The sequence below is a fragment of the Dipodomys ordii genome, unplaced genomic scaffold (genome assembly GCF_000151885.1).
Source record: "Dipodomys ordii isolate 6190 unplaced genomic scaffold, Dord_2.0 Scaffold127, whole genome shotgun sequence".
Lineage (NCBI taxonomy): Eukaryota > Metazoa > Chordata > Mammalia > Rodentia > Heteromyidae > Dipodomys > Dipodomys ordii.
The window spans coordinates 746,991-766,816 of NW_012267343.1; the positions used below are offsets into that span (position 1 = coordinate 746,991).

Below are 19,826 nucleotides of genomic sequence, written 5' to 3' on the forward strand. Positions count from 1 at the left end.
ACTTTTCTGGAAAGGCGGAGAGCTTTGGATTTTGCCTTACCTGATATACTCTACGTGGCCACAGACCTCTCCTTGACTCTTGCTTTCTGTGTTGGGGCGGGGGAGGGGAGAGTGCTTGAACTCCAGGCCTAGGTGCTGTCCTTAAGGGTTGTTTTTTTTTTCTCAAGGCTAGTGCTCTACCATTTGAGCCACAACTCCACTTCTGGCTTTTTTGCTGGTTAAGAGTCTCATGGACTTTTCTGTCCAGGCTGGCTTTGAGCCTCCATCTCATATCTCAGCCTTCTGAGGAGCTAGCGTTACAGGTGTGAGCCACCGGTGCCTGACTTGACTCTTGTTCTTTGTACAGTAGAGATCTTGTCATAGTAGATGCGCAGAGCCGGGCAGGGGCTTGGGAAATGTCTGCGGACACAACTCATGGTCTCCATATGCTCTGCCTGGAGCCCGGCTGCCAGCCCGTCAGCCCTGGTAGGTCGGGCTCCTCTAGGTGTGGTAAAACCCCCCATGGGCTCAACTCTCCCCTCTCCCGGGCCCAGCTGTGTCTTTAAGAAGCTGCAGAGCCTGCCTCTTAAAAGCCTTTAAAAACTCGTTATTAAACTTTCATGGCACATAAAGTTGAGGTTCTGTTACGTGGCCTCAGTTGTCTTGGTAACTTTGTAGAAGGCAATAAAACCGAGCTCAGTGTCACTAACCACAGGCTTGTTGTACAAACGGCTACTGAATATTGACAGTCTCTTCTGCGTGATCATTTCTGACAGCAAACCTACCGAGGTAAACAATGCTTGTTCATTTGGAGTCCATTGGTGAGGCAGGGCACTTTAATTTCATCCTCTCTCCGTGGATAATGCCTGCCTCGAGCGCTAACTACTGAGTTCAAATGAGGAGTTTGGGGAGCCCCGCCCTCCATCTGCTGGGGCCAGTTCGGGGGGATGGAGGACGTAGGCTGTCCCTTGGTCACTGGTCAGATACTCTGTGAGAGTGTCACCTGTCCAGGAGAAGGGATGGTCCTTGGGTCCGTGCTGTAGTCCCTGCCGGCAGCTCGGCTACGCAGGGGCACACACGACACGATTCAGCCTCATGGGTCCGCCCAAAGGCAGGGCATCTCCCAGAGAACTAGACTTTGGGAATTGCATCCACAAAACCACTTCTGGTATCCCTGGAAACAGAGGCCCTCACCTCCTCCCCCTGCTCCTCCCCGCCCTCGGCCCTCTAAGCGCGGCATATGTTCACTCTGAATATTTCCCAGACTCCGGACCACCCGGTGGAAAGTGGAAAGCAGATGGCCTTGAGTTAAAAATAAAGTGAGACCCCCCAGCTCCCTGGAAGTCTTCACCCTCTGGTGGCATCGAAGCAGCATTTGCTTTTTCTTCTTCTTCTTTACACAGCCACTGCCACTTAGGTAGGCTGTGCCTGCTGGCGGCTCCTTGGGTCCTTTGCCAGTTCGTGAAACATTCCGATCCCTTCCCTGGCTCACGCGTCTGCTCCGTGCCGGCCTTGATCCTAGCGCTGTGTCAGCCACACTCACGCAGTGCCGTAGTGGCTGTCACCCCACTGTCTGCTGGGGAAGGCCACAGGCATGTGAGCTTTCTGCATCTGGGCCGGATATATCTTTGGGGTGTTGAATGGGGACTGTTGAGTACAGTAGGACCCCCAGCTGCTTCCCCCAGGACCCTCGGGCAGTGGATGGTGACTCCTTAGGGATCAGGCCCTATCTCTGTCCTTAACCCAAGCAGCTCCAGTTTTACCTCCCCGGGGTAAAGACTATGCTGGAAATTCTCCCCATGGCTACTCCAGTCTAACCTTTCACGTTTATGAATGAGGCGAGGGAAACACAGAGCTGGAGACTCACACCCTATGTCCAGCAAGCTAGGACACGGGACAATCTGTTTTGCTCCATTTCATCAGCAGAGGGGGGCAGGAACCAGCGCGGGCTGAAGGCCTAACGGCTCGTCAGATGCGCACCACAGAGGGGCCCAGAGGTCTCTAGTGCGGGAGTTTTAATGCTGGTTCCCTACAGGGCTTACAACTCCTTGGTAATGTCTGCATCAGATGGTGTTTTAGGGTCACATGCTCAAAAGCTATCATCATTCTTCTGTGTGTGTGTGTGTGTGTGTGGTGTGTGTGTTACTATGGCTTGACCTGGGGGGCCTGGACAGTGTCCCTGAGCTTTTTTACTCAAAGCTGGAGTTCTACTACTTGAGCAACACTTCCACTTCTACCTTTTTGGAGATAGCCTCACAGACTTTCCTGTCCAGGCTGGCTTCAAACCCTGGTCCTCACATCCCAAGTAGCTAGTATTAAAGGTGTGCTCAAGCCACTGGCACCCAACCTCTGCGAATATTTTTATATACATGGACTGTGTGTCCTGGGAATTAAATTACAAAGTCAAAGGGTATGCATATTTTTGGGGGGAGGGTCCAGTCGTGGGGCCTGAACTCTGGGCCTGGGCGCTGTCCCTCAGCTCTTCAGCTCAAGGCTAGCACTCTACCACTTGAGCCACAGCGCCACTTCCGGCTTTTTTTTCTTTTTGCTTATGTGGTGCTGAGGAATCGAACCCAGGGCCTCATGCATGCAAGGCAAGCACTCTACCACTGAGCCACCTTCCCAGCCCCGGTACGTGTATTTTTTGGAATATTTTTGTTATCTTTAAGTAGTTGTACAGAAGAGTTGCCCAATTCACTGAAGCTGTTTATGAACACTGTATATCTTGATTAATGTCTCACCCACCCCTCCCAACCCACCCCTTCCCTTATTTATCTTAATTTGAGGTTATGTATTAGAAATTTTTTTGCCACTTGGCACATGTATTTTAAATTGTAAGTAATGTAGTTCAATTGCTCTCCAAGGAGGTTGGACTAGGGCTCAGCCCCACCAGCAATTTGTGAGAGGGCCAGGCTCCTCTCCTCCATCCGCCCCAACACAGCCAGTTGTCAGAACACTAATGGATGGAAAAAAAAAATCTTACATCATCTCATTACATGTGGCCGGGACTCTTGTGTGTATTTGAAAGCTATTAATGTTTCCTTTTCTATGCACTGGCCGCATGCACTTTGCTTGTTTTGCTACTGATCTTCTTGTTGATTGGCTACATCTCTTTGCAGTTGAAAAGAATCGGCCTTCTCTCAGGCTTCTGAAAACTCTGTGTTCTATAATAGGCCATTTTTCCCAACCAACTCTGTGGTTTACCCATTCTCTTCCGTAGCCTCCCTGACCTGCCTAGCCAATCAGGTGACACTTGACTGGATCCACAATGCCAGGGGCCAACCCAACTCTTTCCCACTGGGAGCCCAGCTCTCCCCAGCCCCCACACGAGTCCTCCCCCAGGGAACAGTGACCACCAGGGAGAGCCCAGCTCAGCTCCTGTAATTCCCACCTCTGTCTCCCCCAACTCTCTGCTAGTCTACGTGTCCCTCCCTCTAGCGCTGGGCCCATGTGCTGCTTCCTTCAGGTCCCGGATGCCCCCGCCCCTCAGTTCAGTCTCTTTCTCTGCAAACCAATCCTGATCTTCCAGGCTGGCTCCACCCACCCTGGGGTGCCCACCGCTCTGTGAGTCCCTGTACAACCACTTCACGACTGGTGATTTTCCCTACAACATGCGGTCCCTCCCCGGTGCTCCGCACCCTCGTGTCTAGTCCCTAGTCCAGAAGAGATGCTAGGAACTGTGTGTAGAATGAGTTAATGGATGAACGAATGACTGTACCTTCTGACTACAAAACCCAAACAAGCTCTTCTTTCATATAAACATCCATTAAACACTAAGCAATTTTTTTTTTTTTTAGTGCAGCAGATTCGTGTTGGCGAGGTAATGGCATTGTGCCCTGCTGGGCCACAGTGTTCAGATGCAGTAAGGCTCATGCACTTGGCAGACTGCACACCAAGCTCTTGTCTCAGAGAAACTTCCCTGCCCTCCTAGCCCCCGGGCATCGTCGAAGGACACAGGTCCCTGGAGGAGACCCCGGAGATCTTTGCCTGTGTGCAGACCAGCTCCTTCTCCCCAAATACAGGCCTGCCACCCCCAATCCATCTCTTCAAACAGAAGATGTGTCTGTGCTCTTTCTTTCTGGCCCCAGCAGCCTCCGGGCACCTTCAGGGCCTCCTGCTGCTCCTCCCGGCTCTGCAGCAGGGTCCCACCGTCAATCCCCTCCCTGCAGTCTGGTCGTAAGTCATGCCGGGTGCTGGTGGTTCATGCCAGTAATCTTAGCTACTCAGGAGGCTAAGATCAGAGGATCGAGGTTCAAAGCTAGCCCTAACAGCAAAGTTCATGAGACTCTTTATTTCCATTTGACCACCAGAAAAGCAGAAGTGTAGCCGTGGTGCCTTAAAGTGGTAGAGTACTAGTCCTGAGAAAAAAAGAGCTCAGGGACAGAGTCCAGGCCCTGAGTTCAAGCCCCATGATCAACAACAACAAACAAGTATAGCTCAGATGAGTGTCTTTTAGGCTTCCTGTAGGAAGACCTTTCAAAGGGAGGACTGTAGCTTCCCCTTGGGTGCAAGACCAGGTCCCTTCCTGGCCCCTGCTGGCCCCTCCAGCCTCACTCTGGGGTAGAGTCTGTGCCCCTGCCTAAGTCTAAGCCAGCATCTCCCCCAGGGCTCTACAGCGCCCCCTCCTGGCTCTCCCCTGCTCTGCCACTGGGGGCCTTTTGCTCCCCAGCCGACTTTTCATTCAGTAACTGCAGAGAGCAGCACCTCTGCAGCACCTCCGTGTGCCGTGTGCCCACAGCCAGGCCCTGGGGAGACCTTTGTGCATTCAGGAAAATTGGTGCATGCATGGACTGGGGCGGGCTGCAGGGGAAAGAAAGGCCAGGCCTCCCAATCCTGAGGGCAGATTTCCTCCTTGGCACAGGGAAGGTTCCGGGGGAGAACGGAACTTACATTTCGGGTGGCGTAAGAGTGGGCACAGGGGGGTGGCATACAGGGTCCAGGCTGGCTTCGATGCAGCTCTAACCTGGCTGTGGCCCCAGAGCTGAAGGGCAGAGACAGACTCTACAGGTATTTTCTTCTGGGGCTTGAACTCAGGGCCTGAGTACGCTGCCCTTTCACTTTTTTTTCTTATGGCTGGTGCTCTACCACTTGAGCCACAGCTTTACTTTGTGGCTTTTGGGTGGTTTAATAAGAGTCTCACTGACTTTCCCACCCTGACTGAATTCAAACCACGATCCTCAGAATCTCAGTCTCCTGAGTAGCTAGGATTACAGGCAAGACTCGATAGGTTTTACGAGGAAAACGGAGGCACTTTCGGCAGTTGCCTACCTCTGGCCTGAAGCTCTGTGACTCAGAGGCTAGTCTGTTCCAGAGCTTTTGACATCAACAGCAGGCTGCAGCCCATCCTAAGTGGAGGGTTCTGGGAGTGAATGAAAGCCGGTGAGACAGGGAACAATGAACACATGAATGGAGTCTACAGATGAAGTTCATGGTGGGACAGGATGGTGGGGGGAGGGGAGGGAGGCCAGAGGCTTCAAACAGCCCCCCCACCTCCCCCCCCCCGCCCGGGGCAGCGTGAAATCCTGGTCTCTTCCCACCTGACTCACAAATACCTGTTTTCATAACTTGTCGCCCCCGCCCCCACCCCCACAGGCAGGAACACACGCTGTCCCAATAAATAAATCAGGGCCACTTTTCAGCCTCGTTTCACGTCCCCAGGAAGGCTGGTCACGTGGTATCCAGCAGCAGCCCATTAGGCTGAAGCATATCATATTGAATTCCACGGCCCGCGGAGCCCGCGAGACCCCGTGCTGCTCTGGAATCTGCGCTGATTTATTGGAATGCAATTGTGCTGTTTATTTCCTGTCATGGGCTTATGGCCCCTCCTCTTGCCAGGACCATTTTGGCAGACATCCACCAGGGGAAACAGGAGTTCTATGAACTGTCCTCACTCCCTGCTTCAGGCTCTAAACAGAGAGATGAAGGCCCAGGGTGAGATTGGAAGAGACTGGGACCAGGGGCTGAGCTTCAGTATGACTGGCACAGATGGTCTCCAGGCCATTGCATTATCCTTCTGTCTCTGCTCCTGTCCCTTGTCCCCCACCTACTGCTCTCCATTCTGTCTGCTTGTCCTTACCTTGGGTTCCACACTGGTGTATATACCACACCTGGTCAGAAACACACGCAAAACACACCCAGGGATGCTCACTTGCAGGCCCAAATTTCAGCACGTGATGTGTGTCTGTCAAAACTACAGCTGTCGTGTCCTGCAGATTCCCAAATCCAAGAACATGCAAGCGCCTTATAGAACAGTTTGTATCTGCTTGTCACTCAGGTGATTCTCCTGTAAACCTGAAATCTCTAGATTGCTTAAAGTCACTGATACAACATAAATTCTCTGGAAATCCTTGTTACTCTGTTGGGGAATGATAACAAGAGAGGAAAAGTGTAGATGTTTCATGTGGATGCAAGTTTTTCAAATATTTTTGATGGTTGATGATTGAATCTATGAACAAAGAATCTGAAAACACAGAGGATTAACTCAATATTCAATCCTTACACAAGCACACACACTCGTCCTCTTCCAACACACACACACACACACACACACACACACACACACACACCACCTACTTCTACATAAATGATGGGTGAGCTTTAGTTATCCATTCCTAATTGCACAGCTCTGTGGTTATTAAATATGCTTTTTCTATTGAACCTACCCTGAGCCTGAAGCATCATATGAGGTGCTATGTGCACCATGCTGAATAAACTTGGGTCCCTCTGCCTCATAATAGAGAAGAGAAATAAATCAACACTCATGATCTGCTGTGACTTTGTTAGCAAGGGAAACCAGCACCTATATATTTCCCTTAATGGATCACATATGTTTTGCTCTAGGTAGGTTAATTTCTTTTTTGTTCCTATTGAGCAAACACTGCTGGCCAAAAAGAGAGAAAGAGAAAGAAAGAAAGAAAGAAAGAAAGAAAGAAAGAAAGAAAGAAAGAAAGAAAGAAAGAAGGGAAGGAAGGAAGGAAGGAAAGAAGGAAGGAAGGAAGGAAGGAAGGAAGGAATTTATTACATTTATTTGCTTTTCTTGAATCATTAGCATAATCTTATTGTTTTTGTCTTTCTTCTTTTTCACCATTTTTACATCCTTAGTCTTTTTCTGCTGAGATAATTGCCTAGGTTTTTTTTTTTTAATGCTCTGTAATTTGCTCTATTCTTGGGTAATTCTTGAAGCTGCTGTTCTAGAATGGGCCCACAACTTTGCTTTTGCCCGTGTGGCTCTTCACCACCAGTGATGTGAGATGTTTGCACATGGCCGCTGTCCCTGTCAGGGCTTTCTGCATGGAAGGCTAGTCAAACCATGCCAACATTCATTCAAGACCCACGAGGAGGGCTGGGAAGCTGACTCAGTGGTAGAGTGCTTTTGCCTTGCATGCATGAGGCCCTGGGTTCGATTCCTCAGCACCACATAAGCAGAAAAACCTGGAAATGGAGCTATGGCTCAAGGGGTAGAGCGCTAGCCTTGAGCTGAAGAGCTGAGGGACAGCGCCCAGGCCCAGAGTTCAGCCCCACGACCGACCAAAGGAAAAAAAACCCCACGAGGGGACCCACAGCCCCACCCGCTGTGACTGCACGCACAATGGAAGCAAAGGAAGACTCATCCCTGCGTTTTGTGAGGTGGAGGCGCTGGGATTTCTCTGGAAATTTTCATTTGCAGGGTGTGGATTCATCTCTTCCCATGGGGGACATAGAGGCAGGGAGCAGACTACTCTTTGTCTTCTACATTGCTGTCCTCCTGAGCCTGAGGGAGCCCCCTGAGGGTGTCTGTTAGATCTCCAGCATATGGGGACAGAGGCAACGCCATAGGTGCTCACCACCGCTAGCATGTGTGCATCCGTGCTGACCTGTCTTTTCTTTTTGATCTTTTCAGCACACAGGGCTAGGGAATAAATGCCATCTACATCCCATATGTATGTACGTACACATACTATAGAGTGTGTATGCACATGTGCACGTATGTACGTGCTGAAAAGATCAAAAAGAAAAGACATTCTAGATACTCTCCGAGCTTTAAACCCAGGTAATGATCCTCAGGATGCTTCAGGAAAATAACCTAATTCTGCAGCTGGGGCCGGAAGGCTCAAAGTGAGTCTGGGAAAAGGCACTGCCCCCAAATAACATTAGGAGCTATCAGTGGGACTCAGGTAGCCAAAGGGGCTCCCAGAGGCCAACAGAACAGGGACTGCTGGGTACCAAGATCGATCAAGTAATGAGCTAAGCCTTTGCCAATGGTGATTTTAGTTTATTTTATTATCAGTTGTGGGGCTTGAGCTCAGGACCTGGACCACTTTGAGCCACAGCTTCACTTCCGCTTCTCTGGTGGTTAATTGGAGGTAAGAGTCTCACTGACTTTCCTGCCTGGGCTGGCATTAAACCACGATCCTCAGATCTCAGCCTCCCGAGTACCTAGGATCACAGGCAGGAGCCACCAACACACCTGGCTGCCAATAGTGATTGAGTTCCACAGATAGCAAATAGGAAAATCAGCCCACGGGAGGAGGTGTGCGCTGACAGTAGTTACGTCAGAAGAGAAGTGGAGGGAGGTGAAGGCTGGGCAGTGGTACTTGGGTGCCATTGTAGTAAAGATGAGACCAATTAAGAATCAGCGCTGGTGTCAGATGGGGGAGGGGGCGGATTTTACTGAGGAACCCATGGAATTCATGGTCTCAAAGGGTCTCCCACAGACAGCAAGGAAAACAAAAACAATAATTGCACAACCGATGAGCAAAATGACCGTCAGCACGAAATGACAGGCGGGCGCCATACGCCTTTAAACGCGTTCCTGGGAGGAGACTTGATGTGCGGTGCTTTTGACCAAGAACAGATAGCCAGAAACAAGTCCCTAGGAAATACCAGATAACTGGAAGGTTCTATTTTGGAAAAGGAGCTGGGGTAGGGAGGGGTGTCGTTGGTTGTCTCCTTCCCAAATGTCAATGCCAAAAAGGGACCAGAAAGGCTGTGGAAATTTCCCGAGCCAAGAAGCCCTACATGCAAACCTGACCCTCGATGGAATTTTCTACTCGTAAGAGAAGAAAATACTGTGGAAGGACAGCACTGGGTCAACTGAGAAAAGTGAGATATGAATGTTGAGTAGATAAAAGTGGCAACATTAAGTCGATGAATCATCCCGAGTCTCAAACATGACTGAAGTATGTAGGGGGAGAGAGCAATAATGTACATAACTGGTCTCCAAGAATTGTGTGCATGTGTATGTGTGTGTACGTGTGTAAGGAGGGAGGGAGGTGGGAAAGGAAATGGGATAAAAAAACAATTTAAAAATGGGATAAGAGGCCTTGGTAAACGACATATGCATGGTGTTTCTTCTATTGTTACTTTTAGTGAAGTAGCCGTAAGTTTGAAATCATTTCTAAAAGTTGGTTTTCTTTTAATCTCATTCAGATCCCAGGGCTTAGAATTTTATATGTGCAAGTATAATCATTAAAAGGAAAAGTAACAAATGAACAGTGAAAAGAATGACCCCTGTAGTGACTCATGCCCACAATTACTGCCAAGGAGAAAAGCAAACTATTTGCTGGCCCTGGTGGAGCAAACTTGTGAACATCAACTACTTGGGAGACTGAGGTAGGAGGTTCTTCAGTTCAACACTGGCCTGGGCAATGCAGTGAGACCTCATTTCATTAAACATAAAACAAGCTGGGCACCAGTAGCTTACATCTATAATCTTATTCAGGAGACTGAAATCCAGAGGATCAGGGTTCAAAGCCATCCTGGACAAAAAAGTCTGTGAGACACCCATCTCCAAAAAACAAGCAGCAAAAAGCTAGGTTGAAGGTGTGGCTCAAGAGTACTGGCCAAAGGTGCCATTGGCTCATGCCTGTAATCCTAGCTACTCAGGAGGCTGAGATCAGAGGATCACAGTTCAAAGCAGCCCTTGCAGGAAAATCTGTGAAACTCTTATGTCCAATTAACCACCAGAAAACCGGAAGTGGCATTGTGGCTTAAGTGGTAGAACATGTGCCTTGAGCTGAAGAGCTTGAACACACACACACACACACACACACACACACACACACACACACACACACGAGTACTGGTCAAGCAAGTCAAGCAAACCAAGCAAGCCAAACGTGAATAAGGCTCTGAGTTCAAATCCTAGTATTAACAAACAAACAAGAACAAGAAAACATAACTTATTGATGTAGCACGGTTATATTTCTGTCTTAAAAATATAGGCTATTATGTTGAAATTTTAGTTTGTATGTGCAAGAATAAAGTCTGTCAGAGCCTTGATAAACTATGACCACAGGCATCTATAGAGAAAGGATTTGTTGGTAATAAAACCTATTAATAACCTTCCGCATTTCTGGTTTTTCTAATGAAAGATTTCAAAATAAGCAAGAAGGATTTCTAGGTCTGCTAAATTCATCATTTTCCTTTCCTTGGCCTTGAACTAGTTTAGAACTGAAGGAAAGTTGATCTTAGTGTTGGATGAAACGCACTTGATTATTGTTCTATAGAGAGTCTAATTTTGCATCCATTTGTAATATTTTTCCCCAGTGTTTCTGATTTCTTCTTTGTGTGGCTCTTTGAGGTCTCTTTTGAATTGGTTGTGACAACTGACTGGTTTCCTCATTAATTAGTGAGTTAAAAAATGCTAAACATATGTTCATTTTATACTTCTGTGTGAGTCTTGGTAGTACCATTTGTCAAAAAAAATCTATCTTTCACAGGATCATCTGTTACTTTTTGTCATTAAAGATAAAATCCATAAACGTTTCTTTAGAGAAAAAACCATTTCTGAGACTGTATGGCGGCTTTCTCGATGAGCTTTCCACGGTGGCCCCCCCTTCTCCAGGATGTATCATTTACATCCTTCCTCTGCCACGTCCTCATGAGCAGCCCTGCCCCCGCCTGCTACAGGAACCTCGCCCCTTAGGTGAGAGGGGACACAGGCTCCTTGTAGCTACTGTACTGACGTTGAACGCATGCATGTCTTCATACAAAGTCAGTGAGAGGGTGGCAGAGGTGTGCTGGATCCTGGTGTATCGAAGACAGGCCATCTGTCCTGGCCGGTCTGGGTGACCATCCAGACAGTGTACCTTACCAGGTTGTCCAAGATCTCAGGTCCCCTTTTACCAGCCTCTCCCAGTAGCAGCACCCCCCCCCAGTAATTACCTCACTAACTGATGTCCAGGCCATTGATTGCTGTGTGGAAAGCAACCTCAATTGTGTGTGCCTGTGTGTGCACATGCATATGCGTGCACACACGTGCCAGTACTGGGACTTGAACTCAGGACCTCACATTGTTGCTTAGCTTTTTTGCTCCCGGCCAGTGTGCTTGAGCCACACCTCTGCTTCTGAATTTTTGCTGGTTAGTGGAGATAAGGCTTCTTCCACCTAGACTGGCTTTGAGCCAGGAGCGAGTTTCTGGCACTTGGCCTAGCAACCTACAGTTTTTATTTTATTGTGTATTCAGCCACTTTACCAAACCAGGATCACGTTTTCAATGGGAAATTCCAAGCAAATAATCCTTTTTTTTGGTTGGTCATGGGGCTTGAACTCTGTCCCTCAGCTCTTCGGCTCAAAGTAAGTGCTCTACCACTTGAGCCACAGCGCCACTCCAGGTTTTCTGTTGGTTTATTGGGGATTAGAGTCTTACAGACTTTCCTGCCCGGGCTGGCTTTGAACAGGATCCTTAGATCTCAACCTCATGAGTAGCTAGAATTATAGGCATGAGCCACTGGCACCCGGCAAATAATCCTATCTTTTGTCTTTCTTTTCCTAGTAAGTGTAATTAATCTCCTGCCCAGTTGCATTGAAACAGGACAGATTCTTGCACCTAAATCTTGCTTCTCGCCCATTGGGAAGGGTTCTTACATTTCACTCTTAAAAATATTTTTATCGTTATTATAAAGGTGTTGTATAGAGGGGTGGCAGCTACATAGTCAGGTAAGGAGTACATGTCTTTTTGGACAATGTCACCCGTTCCCTTGCGCTTTCCCAATTTTTCACTCTTAAGGGCAATGCTGGCTATTGGCCGGAGATCTGTTGTTGCTAGCTCTACCACTTTCCCAGCTCTACATATTCTGTTGGATTTTCAAAGACTTTTTGATTACAAAGTACATTTTAAAAACTAGAAAATACAATCAAAGAGAGCAACCAACCCTTACCTCATTACTTCTAAGGCAATGTTTTATTAACCCCCTGATATATGTTCTATATAACACAAGTGATTACTGAAGATTTTCTTGGGAAATTATTAGTAGGTAACATTTATTTGCTTGCTAGTAGCTGTGGTAAGAAGAGTAGTGATAAGTACTATGTCAGGAAACGTATGCATAGAGAAGATTTCTCTATAGTACAAATACTGTTGTCTTCAATCTCTAGTTGAGGAAATTGAGACGTGAGGGCTTTCCCATAATTCTCAGATCATACTGCTAATCAACAGAGACAGAATCAACCCTGAGTCTTTCTTGGACCTGAACTCCAAGCTCCTACCTAATCCCTTACCATCATAATCTACCTCTATTTCTACAGAGTTTTAAAACTGAACTGGAACTCTCCTTGGACATATAATTCAGTTATCCACTTTTACATTTATTATTTACATCTTTTTTGAATGCCATTTATTATTATTATTCTACAATTTTAATGGTTGTACCGCATTTCATTATGTGGCTATGTTTTATTTATTCTTAAATGGCTCTGTCTCAGCACAAGAAATAAAAACTTGGTTGTAAAATATTCAGGCAACTCTTAAGAATGTAAAGAGAAAGTGAAAGCTGGCCTCCCCCATCCTATGAGCCCTCCCCCCCCCAAGGGGAAATTGCCATTCACAGTAGGATGTGTTTGATTCAATGTCTGTTCTGTGTAATTTATTTTGTGCCATGGAATTTATTCATTCTTCTTCAAAGGAATGGGGGCACCCTGACTGACTGCTGACTTTTGCTCATAATGTATCAAGAACATCATTCTAAATCTGTACATCCCTTTTAAAGTACAAGGATCCAGAAGTCACATTTAGCACTTGGCTTGAGCAACTGGGGGCGGGGAATGGTAGAACTGTTGGGGGGGGGTGAGTTTTTGGAATTGCAAATGAGAAGAAAGACAAGTTTGGGGGATCGGAAATGTTAAGTCTGTTTCAGACACTCAGTTTGATGCCTGGGAAATACACAGGTGACAAAGGCCAGTGGCCACTTGGCTCTGAATGTGGAACGAGGGAGCAATGGCACTGGGTATAGAACAAAGGCATCAACCGGGTGCCAGTGGTCCTTGTAATCCTAGCTACTCTAGAGGTTGACCCCTGAAGATCACGGTTCAAAGCCAGTCCAGGCTAGAAAGTCGAGATCCTTATCTCCAATTATCCAGCTGAAAGTGCAGCTGTGATTCAAGAGGTAGAGTGCCAGCATTGAGCAAAAAAGCTAAGCAATAGTATGCAGACCCTAAGTTCAAGGCCCAAGACTGGAACAAAGAAAGGAAGGAAGGAAGGAAGGAAGGAAGGAAGGAAGGAAGGAAGGAAGGAAGGAAGGAAGGAAGGAAGGAAGGAAGGAAGAGGGAGGGAGGGAAAGATAGGAAGGAAGGAAGGTAGAAAGAGGAAGCAGGCAGACAGGCACAGGCCTGGGCTGGATGGTCTGACAGGATGGCGCTGCTGTCGTGAGGAGAGCATCTGTTCACCTGCTCACCTGTCTCGCTCCTCCCTGCGTCCAGCACTGGGGTGCAGGCATCAGCAGTGTGTCTGAGGAAGTCACCGCTTTCCTGCCCTCTCCAAGGCTTTGGGCTTTATGATGGTGGAGAACTGTCACAATATAGGCAGAAAAATTACCCATGACCAAGGCAAAAGGTCAGTAGCTTCTCACCCCAGCACCTTTCTTGAATAGTGTTTAGAGGACTGTCCAGGTGCAGTCATGTGACCTGCCATTGGTAGTTACATGCCACACCCTGGAAAAGATGCCCAGCCATGACTGACGGCTTCTCCTGCCCTGCAGGGCTTTAACTGCTGTTGACTGGCCAGAGATGAGCACCTGAGTGTGCTCAGTGGACCTTTGAAATTTCTTACCAGGATGGCTGTGTGTGTGTGTGTGTGTAAGCATGCACACACGTGCATACTGGAACTTGAACTCCAGGTCTCACCATCTTGCTTGGCCTTTTCTCTCTTGGCTGGCACTCTACCAGTTGAATAGTGTCTCCAACTTCTGATTTCTTTTTGCTGGCTAAGTGAAGATAAGGGTCTCTCTTGAGGATGGCTTCCAACAGCCATCTTCAGGTCTCAGCCTCTTGAGTAGCTAGGATTACAGGCGTGAGCCACCTGTCCACCCCTTGGGTCACTGTTCTACAACCTCCCCAGTATTACCCCACCTGCCCGTCTGTTGTTCTTTTCACTCCCCTCCCCGTTTCTCCCTTTGTCCTTCCCCTTCCTTTCCCCTCTTCCCCCTTACGGTCTCACTTCACGTTCGCTAGGCAGGCACTCTATTACTTACTCAAGCCACACCTGTAGCCAGATTTGGGTTTTTTAAAAGAAATTTGTACAGGCACACGCCTGTACAAGGCCCCGAGTTCCAATCGCAGTACCTCAAAAAACTTCTACTTTTCTTTCTTGAAGCCGATTGACTGGGATAAATCATTTCACACAGCAGTATTTCTTGTCAGTCCTGGAGCTTGAACTCAGGGCCTGGGTGCTGTCCCTGAGCGCTTTCCCTCAAGGTTAGTGCTCTTCCACTTCAAGCCACAATGCCACTTTAGTTTTCTGGTGGTTAATTGGAGATGAGTCTCCTGGACTTTCCTGCCTGGGTTGGCTTTGAATGGGGATCCTCCGATCTCAGCCTCATGAGTTGCTACAATTACCATGAGCCACACAGTAATATTACTTTAGCCATCGAAGGTCTTTTCTTGAGAGGAAAGGGAGCACCACCGAGGGCAGGGACTTGCTTACCCCTTTCCAGCCTGCTTCCTGCCCAGTGCCACCCGGAGCCCCCTGCCCCGTCTAGTGTGCCCTCATCGAGAGCACACTGGATTATTCCACACACTATCCAGCCCCCTGCTGGGAGACGAGGTTGTGCAGAGCGGAGGAGGGGGTGTGCCCTGGCACTGCCTTACTAAGTACATGAGGGAGGGGAGGGGTCTCTCCCACCTTCATCCAGTCACCCCCAGTTGCTGTCTCTTAATATCTTCTACATCCCCTCATCATTCCCAGCCGACAGTGTTCCCAATGCTCTCACCTCCTCCCACATTAATTCTGTCCTTAGTCACGATGACCCTTTTATTCCTTTCCTGTCAGTACAGTGTCTCTGAGCGAGGGAAGGAGATAATGCATGTGATCAATATTCCCTGCTCAATTCAAAGACTAATTTCTCTTAAAAATCTAATTTTAGCACCAGCAGTGATGGTACAGGCCTGTCAAACCAGCACTTGGGAGATTGAGGGAAGAAGGTCCTGAGTTCCAGGAATTACATAGTGAGATACTGTCTTTACACAAACAAACAAAACCCAGGCCAGGAGTTGGTGTCTCACTCCTGTAATCCTAGCTACATGTAGGAGGCTGAGATTTAGTGAATAAAGGTATTCAGCCAACCCAGATAGCAAAGCCTATGAGATTGTATTTCTAATCAGCAAGAAGCTGGACTAGAAGCATAACTCAAGTGGTAGAGTGCCAGCCATGAACAAGAGAGGCATGAGATGATGAATTTAAGCCGAGACACACACACACACACACACACACACACACACGGGCCTGGAGAAGCAGCTACACTTGCATACTGCTTTTCAAGGCTGGAGGTGACAGCAGCCTGCAGTGGATTCCAGGCTGGCTGTCATGGAGAGAGGGTCCTCACTAGAGCGCCCGGGTGGCACAAGTAGCTATAGTCACCCTAGTACAGAAGCAATCTGCCAGCCACAGTCCAGCCTGTGGTTGTGCTCCCTTGCATCCTTGGTTGGAGGGTGAGACACTGAGAGATGCGGGCGGGCAATCCTTTCCTGTACACACCCATGGACAGCACCAGTGGTCTCGGGGCTGGCTTCTTCCAGCTAGGCCCCTGGGTTCCATCTGCAGGGAGTTTCAACTCTTCAGGTGTTGAAAGCTTGAGAACACTGTCGAGCTGAGACATAACTGGTGATGCTAGGCCAGCCCCACGTCCTGCCTGTACCCCTCCCCCAGCCAGGGACCAGGCCCCTTCACCCAGAGCCTGGCACAAGCTGGCATCTGCCACAGTCATGTGTGCACGGGCCATTTTATCTCACTTGGTGGGCCAAGACCTCATGTCTAAGCTCCTGGGAGCCAGGGGTGGCAGCTCAGAATCTACTAGGGGGAGCCCGTGAATCTACTAGGGGAAGCCAAGTGTGGGGCTCCACAGGAACCAGGACTGAGAGTCACCCCTATAAAATTACCATGGCTGAATGGAGAGGCAAACCAGGCTTAAAATAGCTAAATAAATCTTTAATATTTCTAATTGCAAATGTACAGAAATTGCACAGCCACACAGTCTTAGAACACCAACACTTCTCTGTACATTATTACATGGTTAAAAGTCATGGCTGGAGTGAGGAGCTCCAGCCAAACTCCAACATTTGTATTTTTTTCCTTTTCACATACTTACAAAAAGAGGGGGCTGGGACGCGGTGGGGTTGGGGGCAGCCTGTGGCCGAGTGTGTAGAAAAGAGGGGCTGGTTCCCTGGACAGTCTGGCTCCCGGACGGATGGGTGTGAGGGAGTAGCGCCTCCCCCCGCCCAGAGGTGCTGGGGGCCCTGACCCTGGCCCCACTCCCTCCTGGGCAGTCAGGGAGTCTTCATTCCTGGGAAGCTTGGCAGTTTCTTCACCCTGAACACAGGAGCTGAGCAAATAAAGGTCAAGGTTCTGTGCTGGGGGTGGAGATTGGGGTCTTTTGGCCAGCAGACCTGAGGCTCAGTGGCCCGGAGGCCCATCCTGGATCAGAGACTGCCCTTCCCTGGGGGACCTCTGGCACCCCCAGGCCTGGGTAAAACCCAGGACATGGGTTTTCTGTGGCCTTGGGCAGGAGACCCCTTTACCAGCCCCACCAGGCCGTGGTCCCCAGCAGCCTCCACCCAGGTGGCACGGGGCAAAGCCAGCCAATCGATGCGGCGGGTGGGGCGGACAGCCAGACCCCAGGGCTCTTCGTCTTGCCCAGTGCTGTCCACCAGGTGCCAAGGTACAAGAGGAGCGGTGGTCCCGGCCAGCCCCCACAGCACCAGGACTAGAGGACTATGTACAACCCGTGGGTGAAATAGTTACATTACAGTCAAACACCAAGCACATTTACAAAAATTGTCAGACTTGCAATAAGATAAAAATCTGTGAGGAGTCTGTACACTTTTACAGTTTTTGCACTAGGTAAATAAGGCTCTCGGCCTGAGAGCCCTCGACCCCTGCAGGGGCAGCCACGGCGCCCATGGCGGCTGGCCCTGGCGCCCTCCTGTCCAGCCCTGGGGACCCCCGTATTGCTAGGAGGTGCTGAGTCCGAGGCCACGTTAGGAGGCACGGGTGAGGGCCTGGTGGGGAGGGGAGCAGGGCCCGTGGACGGAGGAAGAGGACAGTACTGGGACCTGGCTCTGCCCGAGGCCACCCTGGCTGACATACGAGCCAAGGGTCTGGGCAGGAGGGGCAGGACAGAGGGTGCAGCACGACCTCAGCCCCCATCTCCTTCCTTCCTGAGGTCTCTGACTTGAGGCCCGGCACGTCTCTAGCTAACGGCGCTGGAGTGCCATCTAAAAGCCCTGCCTGAAGGCCGTGCTGTGTGGCTCTGGCTAGACTTCCACCCTTCCTGGTGGGGACTCTGGCACACTGCTGCCCCGCAGACAGCTTGCCCGGCCCTGGCTCTGCTGCCTGGGCAGAGGTCCACACTCCTGCCTAAGGGTCAGAGCTTGGACTCCACAGGGCATGGGAACAAATGGGCAGAGGCAGAGTGGAGCTCCTGCCCGTGTCTGTCCCGCACAGTGGGGAGAGGCAGATATGCCACAGAACAGCCTAGAGCTGAGGAAAACCAGCCCCAGCCGTGGGTGTGCCCTCCCCTGGCTGCAGTGCCAGGGTCCGTGGCTGGGGCCGGGAAGGGTGAGGAAGAGGCGGCCGCACACACGGGGCCTGGTGCAGGCGGCTGCTGTCTTGGTGAGGGAGCAAGTCTAACATCCTCCGGGGCCGCTATTTCCCATGCAGTGCGCACGCTCAATTTAAAAGGCCCCTGTGTTCCAGCAAGCGAGCAAGCGGGCTTTTGTTTCTAATGCATACTGTGAAAGGAAAAAGAATCACAGTTATCCACCTTCTCAGGGCCTGCGGGCCTCAGACTTTTTCTTTTCAGCCATCAGAGGAAAGATCACCTTTTCTGGGAGAGCACCAACTGGCTACATTCCAGGGGGCCACTGTACCCCAGGTGCCCCAGGCCTCTGGAGAAGGCGGCTACAGTGCACTGTGCCCTGCGGCCAGCTCTGCCAGCTCTCTGGCTTCTGGGAGCCCCAGAGCATCAGCCCAGCCCCACACAGTAGGTATGGCGGGCTCTGTAGATGCCCCACTCATATGAGGGCCCAGAAGAAAAAGCCAGGATTCTCACTGATCTATTTGGCAATGCGTCTAAGGAAGGGAGGAGGTAGGGGAAGTGACTATGGGATGGGTGGGGACAGGGCGAACCCTGGGTTCCTCACGGCAACCCGTGGGCTGCATGCAGTGCCACTTGCTGGGGGGGGGGGCACAGGATCCCTCCTCTGTCCAACCACCATCTCCCTGTCTGCACCCACCCATGAGGTCCCAGCCCCCCAGGGCAGAGGTCTGACGGCCAGGCCGCGGGAAGCTGCAGGGGGGTGGTCCCTAGCCCTTAACTTGGCCCTTCTCCAGGCAGTTCCCTACCTGAGGAGGGTGTGGGGTACATGCACTTGGCTAGTCATGGCGGAAAAGGTGACACACACCGAATTCGACAAGCAACGGACATGTGTTTGGCAGGCCCCTGCCCCTGCCCCTCCCCAGCGTGCAGTCTCTCGTGCCCGCGCCCAGACCCACTTCCTCGTCACGCTGCGTCAGTCTCTGGCTCCCTCCGTGCCGCCTCCTGGACAGTGGGCGAAGGGAGGGGGCGCCTCAGCCTCCGCCAACCACGAGGGGCTGTGACTGTGGGTGCTCCTGGCCGAGACCCTGCCCTGGGCCACCACAGTCCCCTCTCCTCGGGGAGGGTCCTCCCTCCTCGGGCTGGTTAACAATTGCTGCTGTTTCTGAACTCGCCGTTCTCGGTAATCTGCAATTTGGTGGGATTGGTGGGGGAGACGCCGTTACGGGCTTGCATGCTGTACCTCTCTTTCAGCTGCGTCAGGGCGCTCATGAGACGGGCGTTGGCAGCGTCCAGGGAGGCGATGCGCTTCTCCTGTGGGCAGGAAGGGCGTTAGTGGGGCGCAGAATGGTCTCTGAGCTGCAGGACAGATCATGCTGGGCGAGGGGCCTCTCTGGGTGCCTATGAGAAGCGCTGCAGAGCAGGAAGATCAGAGGCATGCACGAAAACCGTGTGGGGAAAGGCCCAAGACTTGCACAGCTGGCACCATGGGAGAGGCTCTGTGCCATCTCATCCCAGACAGAGCAGCTCTCATAGCTGCTGCTGGCGGCTGCCTTAGAGCGCGAGGGCGCGCATCCCTGGACCCACGTGCACACGGGACACTGCTAATTCCTGAGCCTGCGCGAAGGGACGGGGCTGAGTCTCCTGCTCCTGTACCTCTCCAAGTCTGGAAGCCACAGCTCTGAACACCAGCCCCAATGCAACCTCTGCCCAACGGGTTGTCCATCTCCAGCTCCACCCATTTCCCTCCCCTCACGGTAGCTTCCACACCCGGCCCGGCATCCATGTGACAAACATCCACCAAGCGCCCCACCCTTCCCCCTCACAGCCCGCCCTGGTCAG

At 50.6% G+C, this 19,826-nt stretch overlaps 1 protein-coding gene across 4 annotated transcripts in view; it reads right to left on the reverse strand.

The window, feature by feature from the left end:
* Positions 1–17,681: 17,681 nt before the first annotated feature.
* Positions 17,682–19,826, reverse strand: part of Dab2ip (DAB2 interacting protein) — a 39,120-nt gene continuing 36,975 nt past the window's right edge. For 3 of the 4 annotated variants that reach the window (XM_013030159.1, XM_013030161.1, XM_013030158.1), the window contains one exon: positions 17,682–19,298. In XM_013030159.1, coding sequence (XP_012885613.1) covers positions 19,131–19,298 — 168 coding nt within the window. In that variant the 3' untranslated portion in view covers positions 17,682–19,130. The remainder of the gene's footprint in view (positions 19,299–19,826) is intronic. The other variant, XM_013030160.1, reaches the window with a different exon arrangement.